The sequence below is a fragment of the Anser cygnoides genome, chromosome 2 (assembly GCF_040182565.1).
Source record: "Anser cygnoides isolate HZ-2024a breed goose chromosome 2, Taihu_goose_T2T_genome, whole genome shotgun sequence".
Classification (NCBI taxonomy): Eukaryota; Metazoa; Chordata; class Aves; order Anseriformes; family Anatidae; genus Anser; species Anser cygnoides.
The window spans coordinates 54917252-54931766 of record NC_089874.1 but is presented as its reverse complement, the minus strand read 5'-3'; the positions used below and the strand labels follow the sequence as shown (position 1 = coordinate 54931766).

The window sequence follows — 14515 nt, the reverse complement described above, 5'->3', positions numbered from 1 at the left end:
AGGGAAAAAGCCTCGTTCCTCTCAGAAGTTTTATAAAATATCCTCCATTACAAGTAACCTACATTTGTACTGATCAGTAATAAGTTGGCACAATGTGTTACTTAATTAACAAAATAATAACAGTAAGAGTTTAAAGATAAAAATCCCCATGTTTTGTCTGTGTTACTTTGATAGGAATTTTTTCTCTTTTTTAAGATTAGGTGTTGTGTCTCCCAGATTCACGACATTAACACAACAGTTTGTTTAAATAGCAAATCTACATGGTTTAATACTGTAACTTAAGGCTTCATTAATAAACTTCAGTGTACACAGGTATAAACCTAACGGTGGTGCAGAAATTAGCAAGCAATTCATTAGCTACGTCCTAGCAATGTTAGTTAAGAATCCTGTTATGATTCTCTACTGAAGTGAATGATTTTTTTCTAAGCATTGTTCCCGTTGTAATCTAGCATTTCTGGTAAACCTCCCTCCCACCCCAAACTTTGTCGTCTTGAGTGAGCTTTAAGAAACATTTGTTAGCTATAATGGGAGGAACACGAGGATGGAAAGGATGAACTCAAATTACAACTTTCTTGTTCTCTTCTGCTTCCACCCTGCCTTCCCAGGTCCTGTATTCCAGTTTGGAAGTAACACTTCTAATTTCAATTTTCCAAATAACCCGGGAGTATTTACTTTTGGTGCAAATCCTACTGCACCAACAGCATCGGCACATTCTTCTGGCTCTTCGGGATTTTCATTCAGCCAGCCTCCAGCATTTACAGTGGGGTAAGAGACCATATCAGAATTTCGCTTGAGCTTTGGGTAATATCGGTGGACTGACTGTGTGCAGCCTCTACTGCTGTTAAATCTTGAGGTATTCAGATGAACCTTGGAATTTGGTCTAAATTTGGGATCCTTCCTTGATGTATTAGTGTGACTGGCTAACTAAGTGACGGTAGTTGTAAAGGAGACTAGTTCTCAGAAATATCACGCATCAACATATGTGCAATTTTCTTGTTCTTGAAAAATAAAATCCATATTTAGCCATTATGCTGCTACTTACCTGCTGAATAAGAGAGATTTAATTGCTTTTGGTTTCTGGAACTCTCCTCCTGTTCATCATATGCTGTTTGTTGCCAGCTGCTAACTAGAGAGCCAGACGATAGAACAGTTGTTCTGGAATATCTACTCAGTGCTGCTACTGAATTTTCAGCTACACTGTCCTAAACTCTGAACTACTAATTTCTTTTGATAGGACTAATGGAAAAAATATTTTCTCTGTCTCTGGATCTTCGGTTTCTGGTCGGAAGATAAAGACTGCAGTTAGACGTAGAAAATAATCGCCTGATACGTAAAGCAACTTTCAAAGCAGCTGCTGCCCTGCATTGTTCAATTGTTGGGATCGTACCTCATGCTGGGATAGCTGAAGTCAGATCTGCTTAAAGGACTGTAAAACTCTGCTGCCCCTTCCTACCCTCCCTCATTTAGTTCTTTTGTAACGAGTAGAGTTGGCAACAGAGCCCTTCTCAAGCGAAACTATTTTAGAATCCGTAAAGTTATCTCTTTCACGGACTCGGCATGGTCCGGCTATAGACATGAGTATAGCCTGCACAGCGAATGGCTTGTACAATACCTCTTCATCTGCACCACTATGTGCGCTCATCCGCGTTTACTGACGCCTCAAAATTGTAATTATACCAGTGAGGGATTCTGTATAGAGTAGAGAATGTTTTAATGAATGATTTCCATGCTGAGTTTGTGCTGGTGTATGTGTGAAGTGAGTGAGTTTGGGTGTATTGTGCACTAAAATTTTCTGATAGAGAAAGTATGAATTAAGAATGATCCATGCTAAGGACTTGTTAGATCTGTAGTTCTCCATTTAATAACTATATATGCTATTTCTATATTTTCATTCTTACAGCCCTTTATCACATCTCACCTTTGTTATTTTATTATTGAAACGTGTAAATAAATTTTGTTTCTCTATGTACTTTTTTGGCATAACAAGTCTGTGAAATTGAAATTTTAATTTTGTGTGTTATGGCCATTTTTGTTTAGTATTGTCTCAGATTTTATGTAAATCCCATTATTCAAAGTTGCCTAAATCCATTTAGAAAATCTTTAAAATTGGGAATTCTTAAAGTAAGTTTATTGGCTTTTCTGATCCATTTTTGTTTGGACCAAAAACCAGTATTGTACAAAGTATTAAGTATATATTTTTATATTTACTGAAATGGACTGTGGTGACTTTGGATAATAAGGAAAAGTTTAATATTAAAGCCATGTTTATTACAGTATAATTAACATGTTAAACCATGGGATAAATGCCATCAATAAAAAATATAAAATACTGGCTGGCAGTTTTAACTCCCAGTGAAGGCATCTGCAGACAACGCACGCAGCCTGAGTTGAGTGGTGGTACACGCTTTCTGCAACCTCTGCTCTTTGACAGGGACCTTGGCACTCATCTTAACCTGTCTTTAAGTGAAGGATTTTATGGTAGACTTGCATAAAGCCCCAGGTCTGACAGCTGTCTAGCTGCAATAATTGCAGATAACTTTTACAGTTTCTCACAACCACACAAACAAAAAAGTGATCTTAGAAATATTCACCAACGTTCTAACTGAAAAAGATGAAGCATACCTAATTGTAAATGGATAACATGTTTTCTGCACATGTATAGGAGTGAGAAAAGCTTCTTAGAGAACATTCTAGTGAAGGGAGAGAGAATGCGCGTGTTTGTTTGAAGACTACAGCTGAACTTTCAGTAAGCCACAGCACACTGTTTGTGGTTGAGATCCTATCATTTGCTGCAGCCAGAACTGAAAGCTCCCCTTCCCTCTTGTGGCACGAAGGGAGAAAGGCCTTAGAATAGTTGCATAAGCTTTAAGCATCTTCCCCTAATGCTGCTTTGTATTTCTACAGCTGCCAGTGTTATGAAATAAGGTACTTTTCTAACCCTGCACTAGACTTGACAGGAAGACAAACTTTAACCTTCACTTTTGGGAGTCTTACAGAATGCAGGGAACTCAAATCAGTTTTTCTATGCATAGCTGTTTAGCAACTGGGATTTAAAACCATACCTGTAAGCTACTATTCAGGTGGCCACACCTTACCCCCTGAAACTGTGGAAGACTTGTATGCAATTAGGTATTTCCTTATGTCTAAATCTGAGAAGTGCCACAGTTTTCCCTAGTGCTTTTACCTACCACATACTCAGCCTACCACTAGAAAAAAGGGGTCTTTTCAAGGGAACATACACACACATGAGTCAAACTAAGAGTTGAAGTTTACAACAGTACAGTGTATACATCTTTCCCTGGGCAAGTCTGGTGTTTTTCTTTACCTGCTATAGAAGGGGTAGTATTTTCTAACAGGGTAAGGAGATACTGTCCCTTAAACCTGAAGCGTTAGCAATAACCTGTACCCAACTGTTTTGCTCCCCATGCCCATCTTAAAGCCCCGTTTCTAGGTCACCACTACAGGAAGTAGACTAAAACTTCCTTTTGCATTCATACTGAGAGTGTAAGTAGGCAACACACACCTTAAAATCAGCTTTAGTCAGTTCTGACAGCTGTAGCTTGTCAGGTTGATAGCTAGCTGTAGCTGTTCCTCAACTTCTGATGTTAACACTCAAGTAAACAGTGCAATGCTTTGAAAGAACAGTGAAACAATCTCTCTTGGGTTCCATTTCAGCTGCACACGCTTTGAGTGGTCAATTAAGCAGCAACACTGGTTCCTACAATAGCATGGGAAATGAAGATAGATGCAGAAAAAGTTACCTCAATAAACAAAGGAACACCATTTGTTAACTCTGAAAGAGTAACATTAATATTCTGCATTTTTTTAGTTTCTTTCACCTGAAGATAGAAACAAGAACCCATAAAAATAATCCTACCACCAACCTCCAAGACTGAAGGTAGGGTTAGAACCAAGAGGAAGAACAGCCTCAGGGAGGAACAAACAAAAACTGGGCATTGGAAGAATTCCAAGCTCTTATTAAAATAGGAATAAAACATCAACATTGTGGTATATAGTCCTTTTCCAAGCTACTAAATGACATAAGAACAAATTACCAGAGCTATGTAATCATGCAAAATATTAGGCTTCTTTATTCAGTAGTTGTTATTCTGAACATACAAACAATTAGCCAGAATATAAAGTGAACATAACCAGTATTTGTACTTCTGTGGATTTATACCCATGACACGCATTTCAGTTATTATTTTCTGCATGCTCCTGAAACTCATTCAGTTGTTTTGCTTGGTATTATTATATGCAAGAAATAGACGAGTGCTTTCATTCCAGCCAGAAGCAGATGATGTGTACTGTTCACAGCTCCAGAATTACATACATGCCCAGTCACTAACACTGCAGTGTAACATAGCCTTCCCGAAGAAAAAGCAGCTACTGTTTCACCTCCTCATTAGCTTTGACACATGAAATAATGACAACGCTTACGATCATCATGCAAAAAAACTTGTCACATCAATGTTCAAAGAAAATACTTTAAGAGGTGAGGGAATGTGCTCTGTGAAGTAATAAACACTGCACATCTGGCAATTTAATTAACATGATTTGCCTTACTGTCTAATACTGCAGTTCCGTTCCCCTCAGACAGTTTGTGATACAACTCAGTCAACTGCTTGGAAAACATTTTCTAGTTACCTGCCAACACCCAAAACTGTAGGAACATTTCTTTTGAGGTGGAGTATTTCTCCGTATCTGCTTTCCTTAGACGGACAAACAGAACAGCACCTAGCTGCAGTTAACAGTACAGCCGCTTACTTCCCTGTCAATCTAAGGTTAATACTTCAGATTTACTGCGTATCATTTCTCTCAAACTTCTTTGGCATTTGTGAAAACTCCAATACTGTGAAGGTAGCTGCTGGCACCACACTGGAGCAACCCATTTCCTTTATCTTCTGAATCATTCTGCTTTAATTTGGGCAAAAGATTCCGATGGTCATCTCAATTTCAGTTTTGGGGTAGGTCTTTGTTTCTTTTGGGGGTGGTGCTCAAAAAACAGTCTGGAAATCCATCATCTTTTGGCATCATCTGATTCTATTTCTTCTTACCACAATAGTTCCTGCTACAATATCATAGGCTGTTCTGTTGTGCTGAAAAAACAGCAGTGTAATGAATGCAGGAAAAAAGGAAGCAATAGAAAAATTCTTGATCAAAGCTCTTATTGTAGACCTGAAATGAAAATAAAACATTCGTTGCCTTATTTTGACTTTTCTGCTTAGATTAGTAGTTAGCCAGCCTTCAGGTTAGTGCCTCAGTTTTTGTATAGCATTAAAAAAAAAAATTTAGAAGAGATTGTTTTACCACCTAACTTGGAGAATATTCATGATTGCCAAAACAATTCTCAGATTTTGTGATTTAAAAATTACTCAGTCTAGTTACTGCAAAAGCCAATCATAAAGAAAATGGGCATTTCCTTCTTAAATCGCGCGCTTTCCTTAACATTAACCTGAAAGCAGCGGATGCTAAGTGCACTTACGTTGTCATGCTGACATTTGAGGAAGGAATGACTAGCACACGGCTGGGAGCAACGAGTACAGATGTGTCACACGTCACAACTCGCAGTCCAAGCAAGAATTTCCCTGGGGTAGCTCCTCCTGCTCCCCAAATACAGATTATCTGCAAAAGAACAGTTAGTTCGATTCCACACAGCACAGTGCTGTTAATTGGTTTGGCAAACTTGGTCTTCATCACAACTACGTGAAAGTTACACGGCTTCATGTAACCCAAAATAAAGAGGGTTTACTTCATCGGCCAATGATAATATAATTTTATTTTTTACCTTATTCAAGAACTGACAACTATTAATTACAGAAGATAATATTTGTGAGTAACTACCTCATAGAAGCAGACTAGTAACCTGTAGATGAGAGCTACTACCATCATTTTCTGCAAGTCTTCCATGGATGTATCTTCATCTATTTCTTCTATTATGTAATGCATAGCAAATTTAGAGATGTCCCTGTTCAAAATAAGACAACTTTAGTGAAAAACACAACAAAAAACTGAACTTATTTGACCCTGCTCCCAGTACTGGTGTTTAATATTAGAATTCACTCCTTTAGTTCTGGTATTAAAAAGCTTCTCAACTTCCTTGATACAAGGCAAGCCATTAAAATTATACCAGGTTTCCTTCCAAGTTGCTGCTGAGTTTGTTTCATCTTTTTTTTTAAGAAAAAAAAAAGTCATTCTTTGTTACCACTTTTGCAATACAGTGTGCTATGTAGCGAGCTGCAGAACTGTTCTGAAAATTCTCACACTTCTTGAGAGGTACACAAGTGATTCTGCAATCATCTAACTGCACAAATGGAATGGATGCAAGTCACTTCATTACAGGGAGGAAAAAAAAGGGCACTCATAGGGCACCTGGGAGAATGTGCAAGTCACCCTAGGAAAGCAAGGCAGCCCTATCTCCCTTTGCATGACCAGGATTGATTTGTCATTCTCCAGTCTCTACAGCTTTCACCGTGCTTTCCTAGATGCAGGCACACTGAGGTACAACTGGAAGGTTTCAACTTCAGCAATTGCAACCTTCAGCTATTTGCCCTAACAAAGCTAAGCAAAACATCCATTTGGAGTCAACTGTGTATTTTCACAACCCTATAAATTTAACATTATCACCCAGTAGTGGTACGGACACGCTTGTGATGCAGACTTAGACAAGGACTTGTCACCTACTGCTGCTGATCATCTAGGTGAGAATTACCCCTTACACAGAGAAGTGCAGTCCCACGCAAAACAATCTGGATCTGCACTACTTGCTCTCCTCTTTAGTCAGACTTCAGGATCAAAAAAGACGAGGGATTGAGAAAATGATAGTATGTCACAACCTGTATTTCCCCGCCTTTTTTTTTTTTTTTTTCTTTTTTGCCAGTGAGGATGTATTTTCCTGACAACTCCCCAGCCTGACATCCAGCAAACATCTCACTAAGAGGGAGGGAAAAAAGAAGATTTTCCTGAAGTTACATATAAGCAACCTCCTTACTCTTGCTAAAGTAGTAATACTGAACATATTATAAATTAATTCAGCAAGTAAGAGATGCCTTCTCTTTCCATCACCTCCACTACTTTGCAGAAGCAGTACACACAGTTCTCCAACTTCCCAGGACTTCACTCTGCATCATTTTCAGCCTACTAAAACCAAACCAGAAATACAAGCTGTCAGGTAGGAGTTGGAGATTCTGCTTTTGGAATAGCACTGAGAGGTTGGCATCTTATTTGCGTGTTCATTTGAACAATAAACACTAATAACTTACACTGACATATTGATTGCTTGGGATTTAACCCTCTTCCACACACCTTTCAAGCATCAGTTTAACCTAGGTGAAAGATGTTTTCCGCACATTATCAGTTTACATTCCATCAACATTGAGGAGACTCTTAGCAGAAAACTTGGATCCAGAAATGTAATTGTACTTGTTCTCCAAGCTCTGATCCCCTAACCAGACCCAAATATTTGATTTATACCAGCCAAAGTGGAGGAATGAAGGGAGCTATGTGATAAGAAATCTACTCTTAAAGAAGCAGATAGTCTTTGAGGTAAACAATTGTTTCTGAGCTTAAACACAAAGACTTTCAGCCAAGCATACAGTTGATGCACATGATGCTTAATCATTTATTTATTTTTTATTAAAGAAATCCAGCTCGTGTAGTAACAACTACAGCACGGTAACATGCCTAGCAACTTTGCTGCATTTGAAACATAGATACATATTTGACTTGCATGATCTAAAATAATGTTTAGAAGTGTTTAAAAGAACATTTTTCACCAATAGCTTTTCTTCGACATTTTTAAAGGGCTTTTTTTAATATCTTGCTCATTCCCTCAAAAACCAAGACTACGAGTCTAATCTATCCTTAGTAAGGAGCTTGTGAGCCTATGAAAATAAACTAGTACAAATTCTCTCCCCCCCCCCCCCCCCCCCCAATCTGACCCCAAATCAGACAGTATTTAAGAAGAAGTTAACCTAGCGGTGCTTTTTCCTCAGCTTTTGCCCGTTGCAAAGTGCCAACCATACCACAACACCTCAAAGAGCTTAAGGCTGTGTGTAACAAACCTTTAAGTTGTTCTACTTACTTTATCCCACTGAGGTGCATAATACTTAAAACAATGGTCGCCTTGATAAAGAACAGAATAAAGAAATCCACCATCTCTGCTATGAACCTGTGGGCCAGTGAAGGGATAATGAATTCCCGACCTGTAAGAGAAACAGTTAACGTGACCCAGGTTGGACTGGTCTAAATGAAGAGTTTATTGCCTGTTGGCTGAATCTCACTATACCAAGATCTTCATCTTGGCTCACATTAAGAAAATCTTCTAAAAAATCTATCAATCAGAAATTATCTGAATTATTTGGCTTACGAGAGCCTTCTGAAATTAAATCAAGCTCTTTCAGAGCTCAGAGTCCCCTTATAACGAGGATTACCAGCAAAATCCCACCCATCTAAAGAGCTGAAGCACACTAAAGATGTATCAATTTTTGCATTCTTTTGTTTAAAAGAGCCTCGCATAGAACCAATTTCACTAAATCTGTGAGTTCAGATCTAAGAAAGATTCATATAACCCCTTAGCAAGCCTTCAGCCTGTACCAAGTAGCAGCTCTCAAAGAAAAACGCAGCCTGTTTTGTCTCATGTCGGACCCAGGAACAGGAGCCAATTAGAGTATTAGTCACACCTGACCATAAACATTCCTACAGACTGCTTATTAGAACAAAACACAGCAGCTGCCCGACAATCAGCCAGAAAACGTAACCCATTCCTCAGTATAATTAGCCAAGGGCTGGCTGAGGCAAAATAAGTATTCACAGTTACAAGCTTTTGCTGCTAACACCACCTCAGAAGGCTAAAGCAAAGGAAACAAGGTTTATCTTCACAAGTTTCCAAAGAGTAATGTTGCACTCATTAAATAATTAAAAAATAACTTCATCTGGACCCATCCACCACTTGGTATCTCCCAAATTCTGGTAGCCATTCTCTGGTAACTCTGCACTGATGCTGTCGAATAGAAATTTACTCACGTAAACAATGCTAAAATAGATCCAATTCTCATTGTCAAAGCACGCCCGGGGTTGTCAACTCAGTTCTAACCGGGGATTCTTTAACGCAGTCCGCTCAGTGCCAGAGCGAGCACGTAGCAGCAGACAGCACAGGGCAACCCAGCTGGGTAAAGCTGATGTCAGCGGCACGCTTTCACTTGAAGGTCCCAGACTCAACAGCTGAATAGGGAGGAAGCTGAGTGTTTGGGGCATGGAAGGAAGTACTCAAACCCTGTCAGACTCCATTACGCTGAGAAACCTCGGCAGCCCTCGACTCTAGCATATGCGCGCCACAGTGACCTTGTATTAAGCGAGTCATTAAAGGGGGGGTTACACTAGTCAAGCAGACAGCGTGACAGGGCAGCCGAGGCTCGAGCACACTTTTTGTTCTGCTGTTCCCAGTGTAAGAGCAGTAAGCTCCTACAGTAGGGCAGGGAGGGGCAAGGGGACAAAGCATCTTAAATCGTGATTACCGTCCAAACAAAGCTTGCTGCTGCCCAGAGTGCAATTAATGCTGGTGTTCTGACACTCATCGGTGGGCAGACAGAGCTGGAAGAGGCAGTCATCAGCTCCACTTTTTGACAGCCCTGTTTAAGATCTGCAACATTATCAGAAGCTGTCACGTATTTCAGCTTACGTAAGGACGCTGGGCTGTCACCTACAGGGGCACCGGGATGGAAACGTGTCCAGTCCTGCCAAGCCTGCTGCAGGGACAATAATCTGCAGCAGAAAAGGAGATGTAATCACTTTAGCTGTTCCAGATACGTCATCCGTTTGCAATCTGGAGCCAGGGCACCAGCACAACAGCCTGTGTAACTGTACAGTTATTGCTGTATCACACAGAGACTTCTCTTAGGAAGGCCGGGTGTTGCAACAGTATTTAGCATTCACAATAGCTCTGCTCAGCAGCATAAAGCACTCTTCGTGCCCCAAAACGTGTTTAGCATACAGAATTCGTTGCTGAAGAACAACGTAAAATAGCAAGAACTGTTTCAGGTTAGACTTTGTCCATATCAATGTCCTCTTCAATGACTGGCAACATGTGTTCACAAGCAACCTATAATTCCAGATCAGAGTACCATTAAATACTACTTTGTGTTACACCCTTGTTTAAATAAAAAACAAGCTTAAAAGCTAGACTCCTTTCCCTTTAAAAGGGAGGAAATGCAAGTGAAAGTGCTCTTCTCTCCTGTCCAGGCAACGAGCTTATAAAAAACGCTGCAGCTCAGTAATGCTGCACTTTGACCTGCAGAGAGGCGATCTGCCTTTTCTCCAAAGCCCTTCAGCAGTCATTACGTGATGGTTTTTCACCATTACTCAAGGTAATGCTAAACATCCCTGGAATGTCACTGGATGCTCCTCCGCTTGCGAGGAAACACCTGCGTGCTCTGCAGCTCCTCTGCGATGTGGTCAGAGCGGGTTTGTTTTACTCTTGAACAAACGCAAACAGAAGCGGTGCGACACGCGCTCTTCAGATATTTACAGCTGCAACAGACTGCTGGCCATCCCAGGCCCTGCTGCTAGCCTGTTGAGCGTACGCATGTATTTAATGACACTGAAGCAGAGAAGTAAAAAAAAATCCTATTTGAGCGCAAAGACCCCGCTAAAACAAACAGGTAACGTTAGTTAAGCCCTCATCACTCAAGCAGGCTGCTTGAAAAGCCAGCTGCTTCGCGCACAGCTACAAAGACCCCCCCGGTCACCTCACGACCCGCCCGGCCTCCTTCCCGAGGACCCGAAGGGCAGCCCCCCGGCCCCCCCACTCACCTGCCGGCCGCCCCGCCGGCTCCCTGGGGGCCGTGCCGGTGCCGGGGGCAGCCCGGGGCGGAGGGCCGGGCCTGCCGCCCGCTGCCTGCGGCCAGGCGGGGGCGGCGGGGGCCAGGAGGTAGAAGGGGCTGTAGTAGGCGGCGGCGGCCCCCGGGGCGGCGGGGGCAGGGGGCTGCGGGGCGGCGGTGCCCGCGGCGGAGGCGGCGAGGAGCGCGGGCAGCCCGCTCTGCCAGCTGAGGTAGCCGCAGTACGAGTCCCACAGCCACTGGTGCACCCGCCGCGCGTACTCCGCCGCGCTCAGCGCCTTCGCCTCTGCGGCCGCTGCCGGAGGGGAATGAGGACGAGGAGGAGGAGGAGAGGGGGGCGGCTCCGTGGGGCTCCCCCCGGCGCTGCCGCTCCTCTCCCAGCCGGCCGGCGGGCACCCATCGCGGGCAGCGCCGCCGCCGCCGCCTGCCTCCGCCATCTTGTCCGCCCCCTCCGGCACTGAGCGCCCCGCCCTGCGCGCAGGCGCCAAGGCGCCGCCGCGCCCGTCCCGCCCCGAGAGGGAGGTGCGGCGGGCGGCCAGGTCAACCCGCCGGGCCGGGCCGGGCCGGGCGGGGCGGGGAGGCGACCGTACCGCCGTGCTGTGCTCTGGTGGGGCCGCACCTCGAGTGAGAGGTGCCCCAGAGAAGGGCTACGAAGCTGGTGAAGGGCCTGGAGCACAAGTCCTATGAGGAGCGGCTGAGGGAACTGGGGTTGTTTAGTCTGGGGAAGAGGAGGCTCAGGGGAGACCTCATTGCTCTCTGCAACTACCTGAAGGGAAGGTGTGGGGAGCTGGGGGTGGCCTCTTCTCACAGATAACTAGTGACAGGACTAGAGGGAATGGCCTCAAGTTGCACCAGGGGACGTTCAGGTTGGAAATGAGGAGACATTTCTTCTCAGAAAGAGTAGTCAGGCATTGGAATGGGTTGCCCAGGGAGGTGGTGGAGTCACTGCCCCTGAGGGTGTTCAAGGAAAGATTGGATGTGGTGCGTAGGGACATGGTTTAGTGGGTGATGGTTGCACCAGATGATCTTGGACGTCTTTTCCAACCTTAATGATTCTGTGATTCTATGATAGTGGTACATGCTGTAGTCACGGAGAATTTCACATTTTTAACACTGCACATGGGACACCTGACAAGAAAAAATCAAAAAAACACCCTCTCTCAGGCTGTATCCCCATGCACCCCCAACTCATTTAAGAGCTGAAGTAGTTTCTGTGGTGTAAGCCTCTGGTGTAGGCAAGCTGAGGTGAATTGGCAAAGTGCTTGGCAAATAGCCTGTACCACCTTAATTAATTGAAATCGTATCTTCTGGCACACATTTTGTAGATAGGGTTCTAATGGCATGTGTTTTGTAACATAGACCTGGGCAAAATCAATATGGGTAGCCAATCTGGGAAATACAGCGAGTTTTAGCATGACTAGGAAGAACAATGCAGAATGAGAGTAAGGAAGGAAGAAATAGAAGAAAGATAGAGGTGTACAAAAGAAAACCATGCACTGTGATAGCTTAGAGGTGACCATTTGATGAAAGACAAGGGCAAGGAGTGTGGATTTGTGAAAAAAAGAATACTTCCAAGAGTTCCACAATCACGTGTAAGAAACCCCAAAATACATTATCTTAATGTGGCTATTAACTGCTGATGAAAATCTAGCTTGGAAAAAATAGAGGTAGCATAGCAGAGCTTCCTCCTTTATAACATTTCACCTTGTCCTTCATCAGCTATAGTGATGAATGAAAATGAAAAAGCTATAGTGATGAAAATAATTTCACTGTTTTTAAATTGGGTTTTCACCACAAGCCCATCAAGATGAAAGTGTCAGGCCAGATCAGATCTGTAGATACAATTACAAGGTTTCACAGGTTTCACATAATGTTGCCAGTCACATGTAAATTTTAGGGTAATCCCATACCATTTAGGTAATCCCATAACCAGTTGGGATTCGCTGTATAGTTACGCTGGGTATTCAAGGTGAAACTGAATCACTGATGAGAGGGAGAAGGAGAGGAAAAGGTAGAGGAGACAAACAATGCAGTATTTCTTCATTCCCATTTTTTTCAGTCAGTAGCGTTTAGTTCTTCTTCCTCAAAAAAATAACCCACAAATTCAGAAATTCTGTATAATGCAGGTGTTCAAATTATTCTGTTCTATGCTGCATATGATAAAGAGGTGCTGTAACAACAAGGCGTGCAGGTGGTGGGGAACTCACTGCCTTTCTGAGCACAAAAAGTCTTGTTTCGCAGCTGTGCGATTGCCACAAGTGATGGGAGTACGCACGACCTTCTGTATCACTCTTTTCTCCCTACTTTAGTGTGCCTTCTCTTGTGAGCAGAGTCAGAAAGGGGAATGATCTTGGGTAGTTCATTGTACTGGTTGATGAAAATAAGTGGTTGAGTGCATTGACCGTTAAATATCCTCTTCTCTATAAAAGAGATTTAGGCAATAGGAAACCTTTTGAAAGGGAGGTAAACACCTAAAAGCAGATATTGCAGCTTTTAGGAGGAATCTGGAAATGAATCTTAAGCTCTTTCCTTGTGGGTAAGTGCTGAAAAGCCCAATCTATCACTTTTGAGTGGGAAGCCTTTTATAATCAAGAGGAAGTAACAGAGCACTGGTTTGCTTTAAATCTAGCTATTAGGAGTTACAGCAGTGCTTCTTTGTTCATTTTTGAACAAAGCATCTTGTTCTCAAGGCAAGGTCTTAACCAGTTTTTAAAACCAAGGGTTTGCTGAAGCATTCATCTGGATGTATGAAAAGTTCAATTCCTTCTTTGCCTGGGGGATTCAGATCACATCTGCCTCACCTTAAAGTGTCCTAGTAATAGGAGAGTAACAGGACTCTATTCTAAAGAGTCCTTGGATGAGAACTGGTGGCCATTAATCAGCAGCAACCTCTTGTCATTACAAAGCAGCTAATTGCTGTGAAGAGCAGCTTTCATACCTTCATGCTATGTAAGCATTTGTGCCACATTTGTATATGTATGTATAGAGTAAAATTAAACACAAATCTTGGTTATAGAGATTCTTCGCTACTGAAACTGCAGGGTCACCACAGAGTGAGAACTCTACCCCTTGCTGGGTCAAGCACAAGTACAAAACATTAAACTTGAACAGAAAAACAGTGTATGCATTTGCCTAAGTAGAAAGTAAAGCACTATATATTTAATTTTAGAGGAATCTACTGCACAGCTGTCCCCTGAATTAAATCAGTTTAGCCTTTCACTGTGAAACCAGGCTGTCATGTTCAACTGAGGATTTTGGAGGGGAGATTGGCTCTCAAGCTACCATGGCCTGCTGAGACATTTTCTTTCTAACATGCAGCTTCAGGTGTGATACATACAGATATCAGTATCCTCATGGTCACATTTAATAAAATAAATAAATAAATAAATAAATAAACATAAATTAGAGAAAAAAAGGAACTTTTCCACTTTCATCTTAGGGTACGTAGGTTTCTAGTGTGGTTGCCTTTTTAGCAGTATTGTCTGTTTTAAGAGTTGTGTGCAAATTCTTTTATTTGCCTTTTGCCTTGACCTGATTTGAATGAAGAGCAATCAGAAAAGAGCTTTACTTAGGAGTCTGGGAGATATAATAGCTGTGCCACTGGGAAGCCTTATCAATTGCTTAATTACCTAACAGCAGTTAAGTAAACACAGTTTTTTACTGTGCCCAGTGAGGAAGTA

At 42.4% G+C, this 14515-nt stretch overlaps 2 protein-coding genes across 6 annotated transcripts in view; one reads left to right on the top strand and one right to left on the bottom strand.

The window, feature by feature from the left end:
- Positions 1-6176, top strand: part of NUP153 (nucleoporin 153) — an 85654-nt gene extending 79478 nt beyond the window's left edge. For all 5 annotated transcript variants that reach the window (XM_066992120.1, XM_066992118.1, XM_066992116.1 and 2 more), the window contains exons 21-22: positions 606-765; positions 1235-6176. In XM_066992120.1, the coding sequence (XP_066848221.1) occupies positions 606-765; positions 1235-1319 (245 nt within the window). In that variant the 3' untranslated portion in view covers positions 1320-6176. The remainder of the gene's footprint in view (positions 1-605; positions 766-1234) is intronic.
- On the bottom strand, positions 4066-11302 carry FAM8A1 (family with sequence similarity 8 member A1). Its single transcript, XM_066992124.1, has 5 exons — positions 10810-11302; positions 8084-8204; positions 5845-5968; positions 5486-5625; positions 4066-5178 (listed from the first exon to the last, which is right to left on the bottom strand). The coding sequence occupies exons 1-5, from the start codon at positions 11270-11272 to the stop codon at positions 5034-5036; spliced, it is 993 nt and encodes a 330-aa protein (XP_066848225.1). The 5' UTR covers positions 11273-11302; the 3' UTR covers positions 4066-5033.
- Between the last annotated feature and the right edge of the window lie 3213 nt (positions 11303-14515).

Bases quoted from the DNA above. Each gene is read 5' to 3' on its own strand.
- FAM8A1 (XM_066992124.1), bottom strand. From the start codon at position 11,272: ATGGCGGAGGCAGGCGGCGGCGGCGGCGCTGCCCGCGATGGGTGCCCG. The intron at 8,205-10,809 runs GTGAGTGGGGGG...TTTCTCTTACAG, and splicing joins GCCGGCGGGGCGGCCGGCAG to GTCGGGAATTCATTATCCCT. The intron at 5,626-5,844 runs GTAGTTACTCAC...GTTCTTTTGCAG, and splicing joins TACTAGTCTGCTTCTATGAG to ATAATCTGTATTTGGGGAGC.